The 15,900-nt window shown below is 40.7% G+C and overlaps 1 protein-coding gene across 2 annotated transcripts; it reads left to right on the forward strand.

The window, feature by feature from the left end:
- Window positions 1-10,062: 10,062 nt before the first annotated feature.
- On the forward strand, window positions 10,063-14,189 carry slc35g2b (solute carrier family 35 member G2b). Of its 2 annotated transcripts, none has more exons than XM_080489820.1 (2): window positions 10,063-10,386; window positions 11,615-14,181. In XM_080489820.1, the coding sequence occupies exon 2, from the start codon at window positions 11,651-11,653 to the stop codon at window positions 12,899-12,901; it is 1,251 nt and encodes a 416-aa protein (XP_080345946.1). In that variant the 5' UTR covers window positions 10,063-10,386; window positions 11,615-11,650; the 3' UTR covers window positions 12,902-14,181. The 2 variants fall into 2 exon arrangements, with proteins under 2 accessions (XP_080345946.1, XP_080345945.1); XM_080489819.1 differs by having other exon boundaries at window positions 10,077-10,472; window positions 11,615-14,189.
- The last annotated feature ends 1,711 nt before the right edge of the window (window positions 14,190-15,900 follow it).

Here is a 15,900-nt window from a genome sequence, read left to right on the forward strand (position 1 = left end):
CTCGTTATCTGATTCATGTCAACCTTTTTCTGCACAAGTAGAAAATTAGCTCAGCTCTGGCTTTTACATCATGGCAACTGTGTTTGCCGAGATAAATGTAATGGGGTGACCTGGCGGCTTGAATCAATAGTCTGTGGCGTCGAGCTACAAACACAGTTTGAAGGAAATGTTCCCGTGAGCCAAAGTTGAAATGAATTGCCCCTGGACACAGTCTCATACTCCAATGAGACTTTTAGATGGGTATTTTGTGGAGGTCCGCTGAAAGCCTAATGAGAAATTTAAGAAATCTCACTGAATTTAAGGGCTAATTTGGGAGTCGGTTAAATTGCCTGTGAAATGAGAAACAGAGCTCTCTCTTATTGGCACACTTAAGAGCTATGTGTTTTTTATTCTAATTATCAGCCGAGCTCACGAAAACAATAAAGCAGCAGTGTATTCTCTTGCTTTCAGGATTTGTTGACTCTCCCACCGTCTCTCCTGAATGCAGCCTGAAGCTTTTTCTTTTTCACCGAGACAAAAACAAAGAAAATATTTTGTTTGTTTTTGAAGAAAGCTCAATAACTTGACCTAAACAAAGCAGATCGCATTGCAGTATATGCTGTTATTTCAATTTTGTATTTTTTATTTTTTTTTACTATGCCTTAGAACACACTGTAACAGATTATTTATAGAGCGTGTGCATAAAAGCGACTGCAGTGCCCATGTTTGTGGTAATGAAGAATTGTGTCATCTATTGAAGGAACATGGTCCAATCGTGTATCTCTGGGCTGTGACATGGCTTTAAGGACGTCAGTGTCAGTCTGTGGAGGGGTCAGTGTGCAGCTTTGGCCCAGATTGAAATAGCTCAGCAGCTGCTTTATTGATCGCCGAGAAATTTATGCTCCCCGGGAGGATGAAGCGTACCGACAGTGGTGATCTCCCCTGTTACAGTCAAGTGATTTACATTCATACTTACAGGTTAGTGCTGTCCAATCATGGTCCTGCAGGACTGACACTTTTCCATCTCGTTCTGGATGTTCCAACATAAATGAATCTAATGAAGGAGTCATAAAGCTTTAAAGAAACCCTGATAAGAAGCTGCTTATGACAATCAGCTGTTTGAGACAGACACATGAGACATATAGAGCAGCGGTCCTCCAGGGATATGATTGGATTGTTTTTTGGTAAGCATGGTTGGAAAATCTAACTGTCAGTGTGAACAACACAGCGTCACAGGAGATGTGGACTGTGGGCATCAGACTTTATATCTCTTCTTTGTAAATAATGTTCTTTTTACTGGAAATCAATGCACATTGTGTATTATATTTATTCACTGCTAAGACTTGTACATATCTGAATAAAAGTAGCTTCTATTCTATTCTAGTTTATTCTAATAGTAAAGGAAATGTAATAGAATAAATGTAACAATAAATAAATTCAGAGCTATGAAATAGACTATGATATACGAGACAATAAATAATGATTTATCCGTTTTCATTGATGCATGTCAGGCCATTGCTCTAGCCTTACTTGCATTTTAACTTGGCATTGGAAAATACATCTGTGGTGAGAGTGTAACTTTAAAGACAGATGTGCATTGTTTAAGAGAAAAACCATGCAAATATAATACATTATCATGTCGCATCAGGTAAATATTGTATTGGTCCCTTATCTCTGATCGTTTCTCGTGTGATACCTCTCAATAGGACCAGATAATTGTCTTTATGTGTAACTGGAAGGTTGGAAAGTTAAACACTCCACAGGGAGAAAGTATGATGTTTGGTCGAGTTTCAGGAAACAGATTTGTTGCCACTTGGCAGGATATTAAAAAAAAACTGTATTCCTTGCAAGTTTCTTGCTGCATGAATTCTTCTTAAGACAAACAGAACATTGAAATGTCGACACCAAAAATAAAGCTGTTGCTAAGAATCACAGTCTCTCCATTAACCCTGCCTGCCTCTGTCTGTCTGCATAACACAATTTAATTTAAAGGGCAACATAAAGTATATTTAAATTTTATGGAGAGGCGATGTCAGTGACAGTGCTCAAAGTGATGAATGGAGGGTTTTAAGTTTCTCTCTATAACCCCACCCAGTAAATCACCGAGCTCCCCCTCACACACATCACTCCATCCCTGACCAACACTGCTCCGATGTTGATGATTATTAATTCCCTGACAAATAACTGATGGTGCTCCGGTAATAATCTAGTCAGATGATGTGTTGTCATGCATCACAGTGCTATGCCAGTTTGGAAAAAGAAGAATTCAGATGTTGTGAGGTAATCTATCACTCCTTCTCTCTCTCCACTGTCTGTAGAGAAACCACAGTAGGAATTGGATGTGATGAATGCATCCAATACTGGGCAGCCTTTTTGTTTATTGTAGCAAACTAGTGACTGAACTAAGGACTTTGAAAGATGTGTTTATTCTCAGGTGCTGCAGTCAATTTGATTCCCATTTACTGTTGTTTGAAATTGATTTCATTCAAGCCCTGGGCAATGGTGGTGAATGCCTCAGTGGCTTTTCTGACACGGTTGAGCTGTAAAACAGACTATCCTATTGATCCAGTTTCACTGTTTTGTACATGCCCTGTGGTAGAGTAATACAGTTATGAAGCCAGTAGGTCACAACCATCATCAGATCATTCTCTAAAATGAAACAGGAGTTGAAACAAATCTTTTCCCCTAAAATAGAAGGTCTTGCTGAAAGTATTTTCCTGCGTATTTCTCTCCGTAGGGCATTTGTAGTGAAAGTAACATCCCTCAGGTGTCTGTGACCTTTGCAAAAGCCTCAAGACATCTCAGCTAAAAATGTATAATAATCTCAGGCAATGTCCTGAATGTTAGGCCCGCGTGAAAACAGTTTATCATGATGGTGGAGGCCTTGTTACAGGACGGTCTCGGGCAATCTGTATTGTGTCATAATCTTTCTTTAACACAGTCAGGCAGAAAGATTCAGTTAAAATCATTGATCCTGTCAGTGAGCGAAGAACTGGCTGCTGCCTGGTGTGTGTGTGTGTGTGTGTGTGTGTGTGTGTGTGTGTGTGTGTGTGTGTGTGTGTGTGTGTGTGTGTGTGTGTGTGTGTGTGTGTGTGTGTGTGTGTGTGTGTGTGTGTGTGTGTGTGTGTGTGTGTGTGTGTTTTCCCCCCCTCTTGTCTGGAAACCTGACAAATGTGTAATGTTTAAAATTAGCAAAGCAGCATGGCCGAAACTGATGAAGATTTAATGAAATTCAATGCTTCTGTGTCTAATTGGGCAACAGAATTTATTTCCATAACTGTTTAATTTTCATGTCTATAAATTGGCTGAATAACGGTCGACAACGTGAAAATATTTCTGAGTGTGTGTTTTATTTAAGACAGTGAACGGCTGTGAAAACCGTAATTTCCCTGGGCTGTAAAAGAAATGGCGGTTTGTGAGGGAATTTCCAAAAATATGTGGAGATGTCTCACACTTTTCTCAGAAAGCATAAAAGATAAGAAACTGAACTTCAGCATGTTGGTCAGGTCTTCATCCAGATTGGGATTGTAATCCAGAGACAGTGGACAGTGGTGAGAGAAGCAAGCTTGTGTTCGAAGGGCGGCTCTCTGTGGTTCTCTGAGGAAGACTTTAACAGCTCCCTGGGTGCTAATCTGCAGCAGCTGGATGGATGGATGGACGGATGGATGGATGGATGGATTGGTTTAAAGTGTGATCAATCATTTAAACAGTTTTTTTAAATCGTGTGGGACTGTTTCATGACTTTCCTGCTACTGCTGTTTATTTATTTATTTATTTATTTATTTATGTATTTATTTATTTATTTATTTATTTATTTATTTATTTATTTATTTGTTTATTTGTTTATTTATTTAGTGAGTGAGTGAGTTTTGAAAGCTGTCTAAATGTTGTCCAAATGAATTTTGACCCAGATTTTCAAAGGAAACACGTGTGACTTTCCCACAATTTTTGTCCAACATAAACAAAAGTACTGATCGCCAAATGAAAAGTTGATGGAAATTAACATAATTTCTCACTTTTTTGTGTTTTTTTGCAACCCAGTGATATAGGGACATCAAATATTCCTCACATCCTTCGATTTGTATTTTTAATGGTTAAAACCATTTAAATCCAACTGCTGACCTCATGAGCGACACCATCTGATGTAGATACATCAAGTTTGAACTGCAGGTGTAAGTCATTTACACCATCACACTACTCTATTTTAAGCGCTAATAATAATGAAACACTTTGGTTTGTGTTGGTATTGTGCTGGGGGGGGGGGGGTATTTTGGTTTTTTTTGTCAGCCTGTAGTGCTCTCTCTTTATGCTGTCACAGTTTGCCTGATTCTGCAGCTCATAATGTTACTGAAGCCTCCTTTGTGTTTTTCATATCTGTATGATGGGTTCATGCAGGCTTTTAGGGCTGCTGTGCCGTGTTGACAGTAAACACAACACAGCAGCCTCTTGGGCTTATCTGCAGTTTTCATCTCTTGGCTGGAAAACAGAGAGAAACAACATCTATCGCAGCAGGATCCATTCACACAATTACACCATCGCTAATCTAATAGACTAAACTAAACATTAATTGAGATCAGAAGAGAAGTAAGTCTTTATCAAACGGAGAAAAAGGGCAACCTCACAGGGCTTGTCTGAGGCGTCACATGCATTATGGATCAGCATACGCCGACTGGTACACACAATGGCCGGTTTATCAGACCTTAATAGCTGATCTCTGAAAGGGTTAAGGCTCAGGCTAATCAGCTATGGTCATGCTTGAACCACAGACTCTGCCATGAGGTAAGCCTCCTGGGGCAAATAGGTATGTTAGTGTTCCAGATGGTTTCTCCAATGATAATAAGCTCACAAACAGGAAGTGATCTCTTATTTCTAATGTTGTACTTTGTATAAAACATGATTTGCAAGATGATTTTAAATACTGTCCCATTTGAGAAATATTATTTTCTACAACTTATATAAAGTCACAATAAAACAGTACTTCCACGCAGAATGTCATCGTTATTTGCTTATATGCATGACTTGACTTGAACGATGTCTATTTATGATGAAAAGTAAACAAGCCTCACCCATTCAAAGGTACTCATGTCATATTTATCAAGCTGTAGAGTTGAGTTTGTACAGCTTACTCTCAAGAGCAAACAGCACAGCTGTCATTCCTGGCCTTTCTCTTTGGCCTCAAATTCTCACTGAGCCCGACATCTCAGCGGACTCCTTTCACCTTCAATCTCAGCTGATAGTTGGTGACTGCAATGTGCTGCACCTTCTCATGTCAATGTAATGTCTTTAGGTTATATTCACATGTCAAACTATGTCTACAGGTTTGCTTTCTTCAGGCTAAATCAGCCTGTTGAGCCACACATTTTTTCTCATATGCAAATTAAAGTCAAAGAGTAGTCCAGTATTACAGCTGCACACCTGGGTACCTTCAACATTACAGGAATCTCAAATCTAGAAATTAATAAATGGAGATTGAATAGCCTAAAAGCAATTATTTTTATTTAAAGAAACATATTTTTTAGAAGTGATTGTAATATGAATGCAATAGAAATTATTTAAAATTGTGAAGCTATTAATCAACATCCACAAGGGCAACAGGTATGACAGTTGCAGTCTTTATATAAACTCTCAACCACTTGACTCAAGCTTTAGGAGTAAAAGCTTCTAACTAGCTGGTGTTTTGTTTGCTCCGCTGATGAAATCGGGATGATCGAAGTAATGCAGAATTCCTTCAAAAAGTCCCCACGACTCCTGAACTTTGAAAAGCTTCTGATGAAGCCAAAGGAAGTTTCACTCCAACCAGTACAAAGAAGAAAACCTGCTAGCTGCTGGAGTCCCAGGATCCAATTATATCCCACCATGGCTGCACCAAGAAGCTGATAATATCGCAGTAGATGGGGGGAAAAAGGTGTTAAATCTCGTCATCTGTTCCAGAGGGTACAAGTTGGAGCAGGGGTGTGGAAAGGATGTGAGAAGAGTCAGAATTTCTTTTTTTTTCTTTCTCAGAAATAAACCTGCTATGGTTATCTCATGGTGTGTGTGTGTGTGTGTGTGTGTGTGTGTGTGTGTGTGTGTGTGTGTGTGTGTGTGTGTGTGTGTGTGTGTGTGTGTGTGTGTGTGTGTGTGTGTGTGTGTGTGTGTGTGTGTGTGTGTGTGTGTGTGTGTGTGTGTGTTTGATAAACAATATCTTTATCTGAGCAGCCATGATTGTTTCCTGATTGAAACACACTGCATCAGAATCAGAACCTTTATTGTCATTGTGCTGAAAGAACAGCAGAATTTTGTTCAATCCCATTCAGTGAAAATAAAAAAGACAGAAAATCATCAACAAATTGAGGAAAAGAAAGTGATGAAAATTAGAATAAATAGTTCATAAAAACAAAATTCTGTAAAAAAAAAAAAAAGAAAGAAAAAAGAGGTGAGTTTTGTTTGTTTGTCTTATTTCAACAATAAGACAAGATAGTATGATGATGGTTTTAGTTAGTTAGTTAGTTAGTTAGTTAGTTAGTTAGTTGGTTAGTTTCATTTTTGGGGGGGCAGGGTGCAGAGAAACAACATATCCAGCGAGGAAGCCTCTTTGGCCGATGCATAATTAAAAAGGCTGGATTTAGAACAAACTGCTGAGTCGGCCCATTTATGATTCATGAAAGTACCAGACTCTATTTGATTTTTGGGATTCAACAAATAGACAGCAAACAAAAGCGCCGCAAGATTGCTGGCAGGGGCGAGCTATTCTCAGAGAAACGTCTACAGGTGCCGTCATGCTGGATACAGTTTGGCTGGGTGCTTGACGGCTGGCTCAAGATTAATGGTGTCTTACACAAGGTAAACCTCGAGATTCCCCAGAGTATTTCTTTTAAAGACAAGACAAGGAAATGTACTTTTCCCTTTAAATAATGAAGAAAAATAAAATGTTTAGGTGAACATTGTAAAATTACTGTCTAACACAGTGTGGTACTTGGCGTCTCCCACCGCTAAACGTGAGCAGAGCAGGAGCCACATCCTTTCTTCTACCACCCACACACTAATGATCCATTTAAACCACCAACCTCCATTTATTCTCTTTATGCGCTTCATGACAGAGACAAACCCGCCCTTGTCTTCCACATTGCCAAATCCTTGAAGTGCTGTGTAAGCCTGTCCATCAATGACCAGGACAGATGGGACGGTAGTTTGCCGTCCTCTGCTCTCCAGCCAATAAAACAGCAATCTAACTGCCTAATCGATGACAGATGCATCAGTCCCCAGATGGAGGATGGATGAGCGACATATTCTTTGTGTTTTCGAATGCTCCAGACTGGAGAAGAGTGAAAAGCCACAGGCGATCCATACAAATCACACCTCAAGGCCCTTGTATTTTTCTCCAATATGCTCAACAAAATGCAGCAGGGGTAATACAGAGCATAATCATCAATCGAAAGCACCGCACTGAAATAAAATGAAGAAAGTAAGAGACATAAAAAGATGGTTATGGAGCCAACTGAGGAATTGCAGCTTGGGGTCTTCTGAGTCAGTGACTTTAAAATTTTCAGACACCACTGAAACATGTGACAGCAAGAAAACCGCCGGGGGGAGGCAGAATGAAACTGCTGAAAGTGGCAATGGAGCTCAAGTCTGGAAAAAAAAGAAGAAAGAATGGTCTTTGTTTGGGACATCAGTATGTTGACCATCCATCCATCCATCCATCCATCCATCCATCCATCCATCCATCCATCCATCCATCCATCCATCCATCCATCCATCCATCCATCCATCCATCCATCCATCCATCCATCCATCCATCCATCCATCCATCCACAGTACTGCCTACTCCTGATGACTAACACTTTATTTCCAAATATGTAATGTGGTGATGCTAATTTGCTTATTTCTGTAAAATGTCAGGTTTTCATATTATTCCCACTAATTAGCCACCTGTAGTACAAGTTCAGTATTGTTCCAAAGTATAAAAGGATCAGCTTTAGATTCTGTTGTTGTCTTGAAATGTACCCTACATTAAAAGAAAAAAAAAACTGACCTACGCTCAAAGAGTGATTAGTCTCTATTATGTGAGGGTGTTCACTTCCCACTCATCCGACTTTTATAATAATCTGGTTCACTCACATAACCCCCGGAGTTCTGAGAAAGGTGAGGAACGTACACTGTTATGACATTGAAAGAAAATTGCGAAACGCTGGTTCTTTCCCTGAGATGTTGTGGCATGATGCTTTGTAATAACAACTCAAATCCTGATCCCAGATTCAATAGGCTTTATAGCCTTTTTGTATATATTTTATATATATTTTACTTCAGTTTCTCATACAGTCCAAAAAAACACGTTTAAGGGTAATTTGGTGATCCTAAATTGCTCGTAGGCATCTGAGACAGACCAGTGATTTGTTCACAGCGTACCCTACCTTCAGGATCCAGCGCTCTGTGACCCAAAATGTGATCAAACAGAATAGAGGATGAATGCATAGATGGTTCTTCTCGCTTGTCCACGATGACATCAAAAGACATAGAGACATTTCTTGGTGAACCATCTGCTGGAACGGGCAGCTGCAAACTTTGTGCCGTCGGGATTAGGGAAACTTAACATGTTGCCGTCTCCCTGGAGATACTTAACAGAGCCGAATCATTCTCCTGTTAAGTGAGATAATAAAAATCGACTGCAATTCACCATCTTTCACGCCTCCTCGACGGCCTGGCTCATAAAATCTCATCCATGAATTTCTTATGGAGGGAATATGCCCTCTGGTTGGTTAAATGAGAAGACATGGCACTATTGACTCCCAGTGTTTAATGTGGTTCAATGAGCTGTGAGGCAGTTCAGGGTTTGGTGGGAATTTTTTTTCTCACTCAGTTTCCACACTGAATATTTCACCATCTACTGCAGCAGCTCCGACATTCACAGCTTCATACACGCTGATATCTGTCTTGCAAAAATCGGATAATACCACTCGTGTGTCTGGCTTATCTTAACGAGTTATGCACTGACCAATGCACGATTGCTAATGGGATTTTACCTGTTTTAATACTCTGGTGCGTGGATATGTTTAACCTGTGGGGCGAGCTAATAACTTTAAATGTTGAATCTGTGTTTTAGAGTGGTGTTAATGAAGTTTCAGAGCAGGAATGATCCGGTACCAAAAAGTGGCGACCCTTTATTAAACCTTAGTTTAAAATAGTAATATACAAAACCAAAGGGATGGCTATCTCTATCTCATCGAAATAATATTCCCTGTAAGTTGGCAGCAATTCATTATTTTCTGTGTTGAATGTGTGCTGACCACTATATTATATTTCTAGGGCTACCTATTCATTTGTTCATGAGAAACCGGTAATAGAAATTCACTTCTGCTTCCCAAATAGACCAATTCTACGCTTTCCCCTACTGTTTTCCTTCTTTGCAGTAACTGCAAATAGCCGAATATGTAAATGTTGACATTGAGTTAATTGTCACAACATCTCCAATTACCTTCCATAGAGCTTCGGCCCAATTAAATCACTGTCATGTTATGGAGGCAGCGGCAGCGAGTGGCACTATGATCTATATTACCAGCTGAGGTTCCTGTTGCATTGCCTGAGGAGTAAACTCAACAATCTAATTCCGGCGCCTTTAAATTCATCCATCCTGAAGTGACAGTAGATTCCCCTGCCTGCTTTTCATTAAGCTGCGTTCAAGCATACGTCATCTCTGCGTTGTCCTGTGGGCTCGCTTCACTGTGGTTGATGCATTTGGATTTCTTGTACGAAACAATGAATTGCTTCCAGTAGATTGTTGTCATTTGAAGAGCGTGACGAGAGTAAGGGGCAAATCGAGCATACTGTATGAACAATTGGTTTCCCAAGAGGCTTCTTCAAGCAAATGGCATGAACCCAGAGGATCATGGGACACCTGATCGCTTTAAATAGACATATAAGAGATACATACAAACTCAAATGCTAAAGATTTTCAGTGTTATATAAGGTGCTGAGAAACTATTAGAAGTTCAAATAAAATGTATTTCGTCTCTATGTGATTACATGAAGATACGATTAAATCATATGAACAAGATGATGATGATGACGATGATGGTGATGATGATGGTGAGAAGGGCTCGACGCACACACATCCTTCTTCCTCTCTGAAGGAGGACGACCACGAGCACAGTGTAGGTGGGAAGCAGTCCTGGGGAGGAGGATTAGGAGGTCAAACCGCAGGTTGTGACAGTTGCTTCTCTCAACGGCTTTCCCCTTCTTCAGCTTCATCCTCTTCATCATCCTCATCATCCTCATCATCCGCCTCAGCAGCAGCAGCAGCAGCAGCTTCAGGAGCAGAGGCAGAGTCCATCGACTGTGCGTGTGGAGCGCAAACAAGCAGCGCGCATCTTCAAGAGGTGCTCCACTTCAGGGGGAAGAAGATGGGGGAATGGCAGCTGCAGATCACATGTGAGGATCAAGAAATCCGACAAAATCTCCTTTTATGACACAAACCCAGGTCCATGCACCAGTAGGAACTATTTTAAGAACAAAAGGTAAGACGTTTTTATCGAGGACACGCATGCCTTATTAGGTCTTTAAACCAATTCCACCCTCATTTCTTGCCATTGCATCTTTTCACTTGACAAAAGCTTGAAATCTGAATGCTTAATTCCTTCAAAATGAAAAATCTATTCATTTTAATTTGCACGCACTTTTGCAATGGCTCGTATTGATCTTTTTGGTTGTTTTTTGTAAGTATAATATGCAATATTAATTCTTTATGTTCGATTTGATCTTTCCAGCTAATATCATATAGGCATCACGTTTTGCCCTATTTTCATCACCCTGTGCATGAGCATACATATACTGGCGTTAATTATCAGTAATGAAGTTATATGAATGTGTGCCGTAGAGAAGAGAAAACGAACAAGAGTGTCAACCTGCCCCCTTGTGGTGTTATGTAGTAGTGTTTCGAGGTACTGCCAAATTTAATTCTCAACAAATCACCTGTAGTATATACAGTATATTTATAAAAAACAAAACAGTAATAACTATAATAGTGTTTGTCCCCAATGTCTGGGAAGTCTTCAAATGTTTCAAACTGGAAAACAAAATTCAGTAAGCACCTCACTGAACTAAAGTGTGTTGCTGCTTAAATAAAGACATAAATCTCTCCTGCAGGAGGAAAAAAAAACCTCTACAACACATCATCACCATCACACAGTCCTTTATACAGGGTTTGCTTTTTTTTATGGTGTGTGACTCCATTCATCTTTTAAGTGGCCCACATTCATGTATTATCCCCTCCGTGGATTCCTGTTATGTAATTTCATCCCCATCAGACAGCATCAGCCTCAGAATGTTTGCTGCTCGGCTTATATGAGCTCACATGAGATATATATAGACGTAACATAACACGAGTGTAAGGCCAGGCAGGATATAAAGGTAGTAGGGGCGGGGTGAAAAGTGTGTGCTTTTCTTTGTGCGTGTGTGTGTGCGTGCGTGCGTGCGTGCGTGCGTGCGTGCGTGTGTGTGTGTGTGTGTGTGAGGAAAAAAATACTGAAAAGCACATTATGAATTATGCAAGCCTTCCCAATGAAAACAGCAGCAGGGGCACACAGTAACAATATTTGACTCTAATTTTAAACATGAACAAACATCAAAACTGATGTTTTCTTTTTCCTTCCTTCTGCAGATTGCCCCATTTGATGCAAAAAACAAACAAACAAACATGGATGCATCTTCAGCCTCCCTCCAGCATGGATCAAAAAAGCGGGTTAAGATTCACCCGAACACAGTAACAGTAAAATATGCCACTCATTTCCCCCAGCCTGGCGATGAAGGGTACGACGATGCACCTTCTTTTGAGGACTTTGGCACTTTTGCAGAAGCAAACGTGGGAAAGAGACTGGTGTCAGACAGCAAAGGGGGCAGGACTTTCTTTGGGACCATGGAAACACAGCCGAAGCAGCCAAGTGTGCAAAGAGACAAGGGCGTCGGGGGCCAGCTGGCTAGCTTTGGTGAGGCGAATGTGTTGGCCTCCAGGGTGACCTGGATGGCCTTGTTCGGAGCAGCAGTGGCTCACGGTTGCGTGGCACTGATTACCCGTTTAGCAGCCGACCGCTCTAAAGTTCCCTCTCTCGAGCTGCTCTTTATCCGCTCGGTGATCCAAGTGTTGTCCATCCTGGTGGTCTTCTACTACCAGGAGGCCCCGTTTGGTCCGAAGGGCTATCGACTCCGTCTCTTCTTCTATGGTGTCTGCAATGTAATCTCAATCACTTGCGCCTACACATCCTTTGCCATCGTACCGCCCAGCAATGGCACCATCATGTGGCGTGCCTCCACCACAGTCTTCAGTGCGATACTGGCCTTCCTGCTGCTGGATGAGAGGCTGGGCTACACTGACGTGGTGACAGTAGTGGGAAGCGTGTTCGGTCTGTGCCTGGTCATGGTACCAAATGTAGCAGACGAGGAAAAGTCCAGGCTGAGCTTTTGGAAAGAGGCCTTTGGCTACACAATGACAGTGATGGCCGGTTTGACAGCCGCCCTCTCCATGATCGTCTACAGAGCCATTAAGGAACGTGTCAGCATGTGGACCGCACTGTTTACCTTCGGCTGGACGGGAACGGTGTGGGGGGCTTCCACCATGTTTATCATGCAGGAGCCTATCATTCCTCTGGACGGGGAGACCTGGGGTTATTTAATCGGAATCTGTATCTGCTCCACCGTGGCATTCCTCGGAGTCTACTATGCCCTAAATAGGTTCCATCCAGCGTTAGTTAGCACCGTGCAGCACCTCGAGATCGTGGTCGCCATGCTTCTCCAGCTCATTGTTCTAAGGATGATTCCGTCTGTTTATGATGTCATTGGAGGCCTGGTCATCATGGTCAGTGTGTTTACTCTAACGGGAGTCAAGCTGTACAGAGTGAGTAGGGCCATTCGGCAGGATTATCAAGAGATCCTAGACTCACCGATTAAATGAACTGAGATATGTCAAGTCTATTTGTTTACATTATTGCTTGGTTGTGCAATTTAAAGAATGTCTGGATATTCATCAGATAATTTTGTATTGTTGTGTTGTCAAAAGAGTGCCAGTTGTGTAAATACTGTCTTAATATTTGTGTGTGAAATAAACAAAACAAAAAAAATGTATCATGGTGATCATCCACCAAAAATAGCACTGCATTCATGTCAGATTGTGTGGCAGAGCAAAATTTCAGCAAGAGATTAAAAAAAGATTGATTGAATTTGTGTGATCCCACATTTAAAATCAATATTGACCATACTGAATGTGGTCTTGTGAGTGACAGTGTCAAATCAAAGCATCAACAAGGTGTGTGTGCGTCCCTCTGTTGTCACACTGTGTGAGTCTCTGCTCACAGGTATTGTTCATACAACATACAAGCAATGACAGAATAAAATAAATACCACCCACAACACATAGAATGACTGGTATTGATTTTCTTAGCCTTAATCTGTTGCCAAGAAAGTGTCCATTTTTAAAACAGTCTGGAAAGCCAGTGAGCAATCTGATGATATATTGGCCTTCATGTGTTGGTACACCGGCTCTGTTGTGTTTGGTATGTGAGATTGTTCGTATTAAAGTTGAATCGAAAGTTCCAAGTAGACTCCAAGTTTATATGAGGTGAAATGCAGTTCTCCACGACCCAAATTTGTTATTTAATACCTATACCCGTGGTTGTCAAAGTGTGGGGCAGGTGGCACGTACCTTTACCCAGCATTATTATTATTTTCTTTTTTGAGAAGAAATCCTGATAGACAGAGTGCAAGTGAATAGAATGAAGGTGAAACTATTCATCATTTAATTGAAAGACATTTTTAAAAGGTATTGAGATCATAATGGGAAAGAAAAAAATGAAAAAATGAGCTTTAATGCAAAACCACAAGTGCAGTTACAACAGTTCAGGCTACATATAAAGATTTATATTTCAAATCTCCATCTAGTTGGCTCAAGAAAACATTGTTTTTATTGTCTATGGATCGTAACAGTTGTGGAAGACATATTTCACGAGACAATGCCTGTGCAGAGGACCCCCACGCTTTGAAAACCCCTGCTGTATACAATATTGTGTCTGCCCCCTTTTGTGATTTTCTTATTGCCTCTCATGTATGTTCTTCAGGCCCCGTGAGCAGGTCGATATTCAACTCGGGTGATTATATCCGTGGCTTCTGTTTACTTTCAGACACTGTCAAACTAATACCAAGAAGCAGGTGCACTGTATTGAATTAAAGTCCCCTTTAACAACATGAGACCAGCTGTATTTTCTGGAGTGATTTAGAAAATCCAGGCCGCGGTAGTCAGTCTCTGTGTTTCCCCCCAAGGCAAAACAACAGTGGTGGAATGAAATAAAGACATAATGACGAGGCAAGGCGGATGAAAGAGAGCAGGCTGCTCGTCTTAAAACGGACACAAAAGCCATGCTTCACTGAAAGCCCAGCAGGTGGCATTCACGATCTACTTCATTACTCAGACTGCCTGCCTTGGCAGAAAGTGTTAAGTCATTATGCTCTACTATAAAAGTAATTATTTGTAATTCAGTGGTTAGGAACACTGAGCTGCTCTGTTTCTTTTTAGGCACACAGTTTGAAAAGATCACAAAACACACTTTCTATCAGAACACTACAAGTGCACTCACTAGACTTGTGGTAGCGTTATAAATTGATGGCACAATGTTATGTACTCAACTTATGGAAAAAAGAAAAAGAGAACCAAGCATCAGCTGGACGTGCAACCAACACCTAGTCACGCTTGATCAGCTATCACTGAAGAAATGGTGAGTAAAACATCAGCACAACCACATGAGTAATAACCATAAACTAATAATTAACTGAAGCTGTCCTTCACTTTAAAAAGACAGTGTTTCAGTAGTTTGCTTTAAAATGGGAACGAATCAAACTCACTCAGATATAAATGAATAAACTGAGGTGACGATACTCTGTATAGCTGTCATGGTTTGAGATGGGGTTCTGCGTGCAGAAAGCAGAATACATGTCGAGGGGGCCCATCTGTTTGAGCAGGAAACAGATTGCATCCTGCAGCAAGCTGCACAAGCTTCCAAATTACTCTGCAACTCTCTCCACTACAGACATGTTTATTAGATGTATCATCACTTCACCGCAGGGGGTGAATGAGTTCTTATACACACACTTGTTGCTCATGTTTTTGTGAAGTGCAGATGACTGCAGTTTAATACTATTCAACCCCAGGGTTGCTGCAGTTTCCATGTATGCATTAAGTGTGCACTTTCTGCATTACCCTGCACAATATTATAATCATCTTTGGCTGACAATAATCTTGAAATAAAAAAAAAAAATCTAACCAAGATGCAGTTTATAAGTTTTGTTCATCTCAACTTTTTAATTGTGTTTGCTCCTTATTAAACTACCTGATAGAGAAATAACTATCATTATGGATGAGGGACTGCAGGATGATGCAGTGGTTAGAGCTCTTGCTTCATAGTGAGAAGGCCATGGGTTCAAATATTGCCCTGGCCTTTCTTTGTGGAGTTTTCATGTTCTCCCATGTGTGCGTGGGTTTCCTTCCTCCGTCCAAAAACATGAATATGAGGTCCCTTTAGGTCAACCCAAAATTTCCCCTAGGTGTCAATGTGACTGTGTGCTTGCCCTTTGGTGGATGACATGTCATGGGGCCCTCGTCAATAGTTTGATTGGCCCCAGCGCCAGTAGTAGTATAGAAAATGGATAGATTCTTAAGATGAAACATGTTTTTTTTTCCTTTTCAAAGCAAAGACTTTCTAGCAAATATATTATGACCCACGAAACAAAGATGATGTGATGTGATGAAACTAAATCAGAAGTGAGAGTTTGAAAGGGGAACTTTCCTTTAAGGAAGTTTTATTTTTTGACTGAAGGTAAATTCCTGTTTTACCTAAAAAGCATTTTTCCGTAATTCTGTTTAAAATCAAAATAAGAAAAAATATGCAGGAAATCTTTTTTGAT

This window comes from Lipophrys pholis (genome assembly GCF_963383615.2).
Source record: "Lipophrys pholis genome assembly, chromosome: 20".
Lineage (NCBI taxonomy): Eukaryota > Metazoa > Chordata > Actinopteri > Blenniiformes > Blenniidae > Lipophrys > Lipophrys pholis.

Excerpts from the sequence above, each read along its gene's own strand:
- slc35g2b (XM_080489820.1), top strand. The coding sequence starts at position 11,651 with ATGGATGCATCTTCAGCCTCCCTCCAGCATGGATCAAAAAAGCGGGTT.